The following is an 8,106-nucleotide window of genomic DNA, read 5'->3' on the forward strand; positions in this document are numbered from 1 at the left end:
TCGCGAGAAGTTTGTCTGACTTGGTACTTATGCTACTGGTAGTGAGTATTAGGTCAAGCACAGCGAAGTCAGTAGAATAAGTCCTAAATCAGACACATTTAACGTATATTTTAAAAGTTTCCTCAACAATTACTAACTCTGAAATGACGTCTGAAATGCAATTTCGTCCATCTTCAGTTTCATGTTATTTTAGTACGCCTCAAAAGGTATGATACCTGTCGCTGAACGCACTTTATGCATATTATAATTTTTCATGAGCAAATAGTTCCCTAGATTTTACTCAAAATGTCAATTACTAGATATTTAATCTTATTACAGTAATAGCCTAATATTCCAATATTTAAAATTTCAAACTATTCATATAGTCAAATTTTTAAATGTTTCAATACTACAATTTCTTGACATTCAATCGTTCAAATGTTCGAAGTTCTTTTGCCTTCTTTAGTTCCCGATTCCACTTTTTTTGACAAAATCACCTGACACCACTCTCATCAAACATTTACAAAAATCGTTGTTGTCGATAATTCTGAATAATTACAAGTTGGACGTATCGAGGTTCGTTTGTAGATAAAAATATTGAAGGTTCAAAGAAAAATCACATCAAACAATACATAGTCTCTATGCAATTGAAAAAGTTACATATGTCTAGAAACTACACAAAAATTCTACAAACACATCTTCACTTCCACAATTACCTACTTTATACATGGTGAGTCTCACAACTGTATCACTTAAATTCACATTAAACTATTTGTTGCATAAGAAGACATTTCAAACAAGAATTGTTTAGTACCAAGAGAAGCACACCAAAATCGAGCATACCCTCGACACTAAACAACTTTAGTTTGAAACATTTTTGATGCAACAAATAGTTTAAATCAAATTCAAATGATACAGTTGCAAGACTCACCCTGCACAATAATCGTATTGCATCGTAATCATAATCATCAACTCAAAAATAGCCAAGATGAATATCGATAAACATGTCACGAATCTGACCATCAATTCTACGTACTGTATTCGATAAAGAAAACAACGAGGAAGACGTGAATCAACTAAAGGCGACAAGTAGGTGTGGGCTTCTAAAATGACGTATTTTGGAAAAACGAAAGAGAAAGGCGAAAAGAAAAACCGATAACATCCCCAGGGTGGACGTGCGAAGCGGAATGCGCAAGAGATCGACGGCTCGTACCGCGGCCAATAAACATTGATTTATCGGCGTGGAAATCGAACTCGGGGTGATTTGTGATCCTGGGCAGTTCTGCCCGTGCACCGAGGGCCTCACGGTACCCCATAGGGCCCCATAGGGCCCCATAGGCCCCCATAGGGCCCCTGTGTACCGGTCGCGTTGGTGGGGACGCGTCCGTAAGCGCATATATGTATAGCGGGTCCTATATAAGGGGATGCCTCCGAGAGCTCACACTCTCATAACCGTTAGTCGAGTCTCACTGGGATTATACGGCTGCAGAGGAGGAAAAGTTGTGGGAAAGACGTGGACGATTCACGATTCAAGAGCGTTTAGCGGACTGGGCATTAGATACGTCTGACCACTGGCGAATATGATACTCGTGAGTGATTCAATTTTCATTTTCTCTTTCTTTCCACTGATGTCCTTTCTGTGGGGTTTTGCGAGGTTCGCGGTTGGGAGAATATGTATTCAATTATTTTATGAGTAATGTTGTTTGTGAAGGTCGTTCTACGGTTACAAATTTTATACATCTGGGATTTATTTTTGTCGGGTGAAGATTGATTTGTAAGTTGCAATTTATCACTTTACTACTTGCAAATTAATTTTTGCATGATTCTCATTACACTATACCTTTTTTACAAGGTTTAGGTCCACCGTGTAGAATAAGTCTCAGGTGTAGCTACTATAATCATGTCTCATCTGTTAACTAATTTTGAAGTCCCGTCTTTAAGAAATTCTTATTTTCTGAAAGAAAAGCGTGAGATAAAAAAGAACATTAGCTGTAGAACGACCTAATAAATATAAGGTGTTCTAGAAGTATCGAATAAGGTTATTGATGAGAGTTTCCCATAGTTTGTTCTACATTTTGTATGTTGAATGCTTATCTAGTTTCAATTTAAATTACACATTCCAATTATGATAAATATATGAATAATTATTGATAAAGATATAGAATAAAAAATGTTTGTCTAACTGGACCCTCTATCACAATAAAAAATATATAACCATAATTATGCATTAGTAATAAAGTGATTAGATTCACATGAACTGAGTGAGCAATTAGATATAAAAGCTTTGATGTATAACATGAATAACTGAACACCTCGAAAAGCATTTGTTCATACATTTATCTATATTAACATTTGTTTTTCACTCTAGCACATTCTACAAATGGGCTAGATCTTGATTAATATTTCTAAAACACTCCACGTACAGTGAATACGTTGGAAAGTGAAAAACGATTTAAAAAATACTACGACGCTTACAAAAAGTAACGTCGACAAAATCTAAAAATATTTAAAGAGAGAAAATTAGTTTATTTCAGTTTTCTTGGGACTATTGCAGTGAAAATAATTGCAGATGAAACAAAAAACAAATTTCTTTCACAACAGACATATGATACATAAACAACAGGGTTCAGATTTTTCATGTTATCTCAAATTCAATATTATACTAAATTAAAAAAAAAGAATAATCATGTTAGCTTAAATTTTCCCTTTAGAAGTCTACACAATTCACATTTTCATTGTAAAAAATACCTACGAAGTGACACTCATATTTGCGAAAAACAATTCCCTCTAACAGTCTGCTACTAAGCAAAAGAAACCCTTGGAGAGCTATGAAAAGTCGCAGCGATAATTTTAACCCGTGAATTGACTCGAGGGGAGTTGCCGTGGCGCGTGCATCGCATCTGAACCTTGAATATGAATAGGGCGAATTTGTAATCGCAAAGTAGTTTACGACGCGAGTAGACGCGCGTGCGGGGAACGTTTTAACGACGAGGCGCAAATAAGGGAAGTTTATCCCGGTCCCGTCACGCCTGTGTCATCTAATTTCCAAGTTTTACGAAGCAGTTTGTAAGACGCAATCTCAATTAATCCACGCGAGTCGGCCTTAGAACCAGCAACTTTTAAAGAGCCTCGCCTACTCCTCCATTATGCTTCTATTTAACGCTGCACATTGCAGTTCACTTGTCATTCTGCCTTATTTCTGAAACTCGTTAATCCTCTTGAATGCTGTTCACGTTGAATGCGGAATTTTCGAACTCCGTTCGAGGGGAAATCTCTTTGAAGGTGTTTTCCTTTCCGCCTACGCGGCGATCCAGTCTTTGAGGGTCCTTCCCTGCAAATCATTTCCCGAAAAATCTTTCGTCGCTTTAATCTTCCGTGCACCTGTTGCCAGCGAAATCATGGGACAGCAGTAAATCCTATAAAGGAAATTACGAGCTTCTAAACCCTCTGCAGAATTTTTGTTCCTGAGGAGTTCCCTTCCACAAACGACGAGTAATCTGCGAAATAATCTTCGTAGGCTTGCAACTTCTTGAGGGTTCTAAACTACTTCAAAGTATCTGAAGAGACGTCTTACTAGTGCTAGCAGAGGTTTATGTTCGAATGCTGGCGCATCGTTCAACTTTCCTGTAAGCAAGTATCGCTCGTGCTGCTAACTATCGATAACTGAATCACCTCGAGGAAGATTTTCCACTGCACAGCACAATATTCTTGAGTTCTTCGACGATAATTGATACGATTATTAGCGAATAAATTATTCCTCTTCACCATGGAGTTTCTTAATTGTTCCTCTTGTCACGTTCGCATACGCACGATGGTACTTGGGGTCGTGCAAATAAAAGCTTCTGTCCTCGAGTGAGTCTACGTGCTTATCGTTTTCTTTTCCAATCGAATAGTTGGTGTTATAAATTAAATAAATTACTATGTAAGCAATCACTTCTGTATGTTCATATATTTTAGATGTAGTGGCCATAACTGGTGCTTTGGCCACAGCAGGTACATCTACCCTATACTCGAAAACGCATATTGTTTTAGTTACATGCCATAAGCAACCAGAGGCGACAAAATGTTTCTTGTTGTTGCCCCAGTGTAGACGCAGCTTAAGAATTTGAAGATATTTTTCCCCAGGAGGGAAGAGAGATCTTGAACGTATTTTTCTTACAGAAAATTCTATTTTGTGCCCTCCTCGGGCAATGTCTCGGCGCGCCGATCGCCAACGTTTGGTTCAGTCCTCTGGGAACTTTAACGCCATTAAGACAGTTCCACGTTCAGGATGGTTCCGGGAGTTATCATTACTCATTCACTGGCCCCCATCATGCCAAATCGGAATCCAGTTTAAATGGAATCACTCAGGGTGGTAAGTTTCAAGAATCACTTATTTAGTCGCTCACTACCCCGATTTTTATAGCGTTTATTGGCACTTTTATGGAGATTTTAAGACTCGAGTTTAATTCAAAGTGTAGAAATCTGGTTTTATATTAGCCTTTTAATGTGTATTTCCTCTGGAAGCTCGTGACTTTACGAGTTTAAAGAAACTTTTGAATTCGATCATTTTATCCAAATTCAACTATATTATTAGCTTTTTCTTTTAGTTTTTTATTTAGCTTCACTACGATGTAAATATGCAATTACAAAATTTACAGATACTACGAACTTCTAACTCAAAGTGTTAAGATTCAGTTTTATATTAGACATCAAGTGCTTAATTATGTTGAAAATTCGCAAATTAACTCGTAAGTAACATTTCTGTCCGATGACTCGTAAAAGCATGAATGGCATACATTCCTTTCCTGGACATTACAGACACAGCAACCTACGTTTGAAAGCGACCACTTTGGAAACGATGATCTACGTGACGCAACGAACGCCCAAGCACGGGATTAATCTTCGCGTCGGGCCTTTCGAACAATGCGTGCCTCTGCAATTTGCATATCCCTGACGCATCGAATCTCATTTGCTACGTTCCTAAACTGGACTCATTAATAATTTTGCAACTCTGCTTATTTCTTCAATTTCTCACTTAACTTCAGAAATTGCTTTACTAATTTCGTTCCATTATTTTCTTGTGCTTTTTCTATCTTTGTGTAATTTATTAGACGCTCCCTTTCCACAGGATATTCCTACATCGACGCAAATGGAATTCTTCAGACAGTGACGTACACAGCAGACGATCAGAACGGGTTCAGAGTAAGGGCAAGCAACTTGCCACAGCCTCCGAAAAACGACCTGCAGGTGATCCAAGATACACCGGAAGTGGCGGCAGCGAAGAAAAGCCATTTAGAAGAGCTGCAGAGATTGCAGTTGAGGGATCAAGGCAACTATCAATCGAATATTCTGTCTTATAAGATCCTGCCTTCGTACTTCAGCTTCGCGCAGTTGGAGAAAGATAACGAGAAGAACCTGGGCGTTCGAGAGATTGCAGTAAGAGAAGCATTTTTTAAAAGTTTAATTAACACATTGGGGAACGTTTAAAGTTTGTTTTATAGACTCACTGACTTTCATTGATCGATTAGAAGAATTTTGAATGATTTTTTATGCGATGTAGATACTTTGAGTATAAGTTAGAATACTTTATAAATTCGATCAATTAGAATAATTTACAAAATAGAGCAAATGAATAAAATTGTTTACAGATATTTAAGTATTAAGTACATAGTATTATTATTTGTCAACAAACTCTTGTTAGACCATTGCATAAATAATGCAATGCAAGCATTACTTTTCCCTGGAAAATATATAGTAAAATTATTGATTTTTAACCATTATTCATTAATATATTTTCTGTTAGTTTTTCTAATGATTTCTTATAAAAATATATAATTACTATCCCTGTATATTTCTTATGATTATCATAAACTGGTTATAAATTGGTATTGTCAGAATGATTTGTTATTTTTCGAAAAATCATGCACTTAAGTGTTAAAGTATGTTTCAAGAAAATGATTCTAAAATTCTATGATGAGAGTAAATATACACTCCCGCGCATAGGTGTTAGAACACTTATCATATTTGCATTTAAGTCTGTAAAGATGAAACAGTCTTTCAGAAAAGAGTAACAATTTCTTTTCATTTAATGATACATATATGAAAGGAAGAATTACATATGTGTCCATAGCTTAAAAAGTTATTATATTTTCTTCTCATCGAAAAATCCACTACGCTTCACTATCTCGTCAAAATGTTAATGTCAACAATAACCGACTCAGAAACCATAGCCAAAGTGTGATATGTTTCTATATTAGTGCAAATGAAAATAATGAATTATTACTTGTCGAACTTATCAGATTTCTCAAAAAACCAATAGGAATATATTTTTTTATAATTCTTATTACAAAATAACTAGCATCATCTTTTTTATATCATAGAATTAATATTCAACATACGAAATTACATATACTGTGATTAGTATGTCTAAAAGTTGATAAACGAAACAAATAACAAAATTTTATTAAAAACTACAGGTGCTCTAACACTTATGAGCGAGAGTGTACAACTTAAAAGAGTCGAATTACGAATAGCAACTTCCCACAAATTAAAGGTCAATAATTAAATATTATTTTTCCACAGACCGCCAAGAACCCCTTCCTGCTATCCCCTCACGAGGCAGAGAAGATCGAGGTGCCCAAACCAGACCCGAATCTGTCCAAAGTATTGCCAGCGAGTCCAACTTCCGCTTCGCTGTCGCTCCCAACGTCGACAAAGCGCGTCGACGAATTGGGGCAACAAAAGAGCCCGAGTGCCCAAGGAAACTCTTTGCAAATAGGAAAGCCAGTGTCGCTTAACAATATCCAGAGGCCAACAGCTGTCCCTGGATCCTACGTGCTTCCGGTTCTGCCCTACAGGCTGCTCCACAGTTCCCTCCATCACACGCAGGACTCGCTAGGCCAATACGATTACACCTACACAGGAGACTCCAGCGCGAAAACTGAATCGAGATCGCTAGACGGGACGACGAGGGGCGCTTACAGTTATATCGATCCCAATGGCGTTTTACAACAGGTCCATTATGTGGCGGATCATAATGGGTTCAGGGTTATGGCCACCAACCTGCCGGAAGCTAAGTAGATTAGCCCTGCTGCGGCGAGACGCGTTGCTCAGGAACTGGGGACTTTTGGCGATTCGAAGGAAGTTTCTTTGCTGAGGAAATTGGACACCTCTGCTTGGAGGACAGTGTGTGGGCTACTGGAAAATTGTTTGAACACAGAGAGCACGAGTAGTGGATAAGGTATCCACGTTTGAAGAACGGTGCTGGAAATTAGCTGTCTTCGTTAATAGCAAAGCGCAAATTAGATCCACGATTTGGGAGGTTTTCTTGAGAGGACAAGCTAAATTTTCACGGAAATCGACTTTTCTGTGAGAGATGAATTTGTAATTTATTCTTAGGGGAAAGTTTCGCAGGATTTTCTTTGAAAGGGAACGCTTGCTTTCAAGAAAACTTCGGTGATTTGGTAATTGCGTTTCAAATCGAAGACGAAGACTTTGCTCTTTCGTTTCTCCCGATCGGAGCTTCATCCACTTTTTCCTATACTTTTGCAAAGGGATGTGTGTACTCAAAGGATCCGGTTAATTTTCATCGCGTTCCGTTCTCGAGGTCCCTGGAATGGGTCTCCTATCAAGGGGCACTCGATTGGTGCGGGGTAATGAAACTTCATGAATGCTTCTCGAGTTCGTTCTACGCAGCCTCGAGGTCTGGTGGAAAGAGAACGTACTTAATTCGCATTCGCTTCTCTTTTTTAATCGTAACGCGCGAGAGAATCTACGCCTGAATAAATTATTCTACATACCGAACGAATTCGCTCTTCATTTTCCCTCACAAGTACTTTAGTCTACTAACTGTGCTAATTATTGAAGAAACCTTGTTGTATGAATTTATGTATCTACATTTACCAAGATAGAAAATTATTTAAGACGTAGGTAAATTGTTAGAAAGGATAGGCAAGGTAGAGAGGAAGTTCTTTTGAAGGTTCTTCGAAACTGTGGAAAATCAATTTACCGACCTATAAGGATTGTATATTATATCAGAATAATTTCTCTGTCTACTTCTTAAAAGCATCTAGAAAGAGAAATTTCTGTAGTAGATTTGTATATTCAACAAAAATTTTAAAAATGGAGAATTTCCTTTCCTGTGTT

At 37.6% G+C, this 8,106-nt stretch overlaps 1 protein-coding gene across 1 annotated transcript; it reads left to right on the plus strand.

The window, feature by feature from the left end:
- Window positions 1-1,453: 1,453 nt before the first annotated feature.
- Window positions 1,454-7,833, plus strand: Cpr16 (cuticular protein 16). Its single transcript, XM_076384306.1, has 4 exons — window positions 1,454-1,568; window positions 4,141-4,333; window positions 5,090-5,397; window positions 6,544-7,833. Exons 1-4 carry the CDS (start codon window positions 1,560-1,562, stop codon window positions 7,039-7,041), a joined length of 1,008 nt encoding a protein of 335 aa, XP_076240421.1. The 5' UTR covers window positions 1,454-1,559; the 3' UTR covers window positions 7,042-7,833.
- The last annotated feature ends 273 nt before the right edge of the window (window positions 7,834-8,106 follow it).

The sequence above is a fragment of the Calliopsis andreniformis genome, chromosome 9 (genome assembly GCF_051401765.1).
Source record: "Calliopsis andreniformis isolate RMS-2024a chromosome 9, iyCalAndr_principal, whole genome shotgun sequence".
NCBI lineage: Eukaryota > Metazoa > Arthropoda > Insecta > Hymenoptera > Andrenidae > Calliopsis > Calliopsis andreniformis.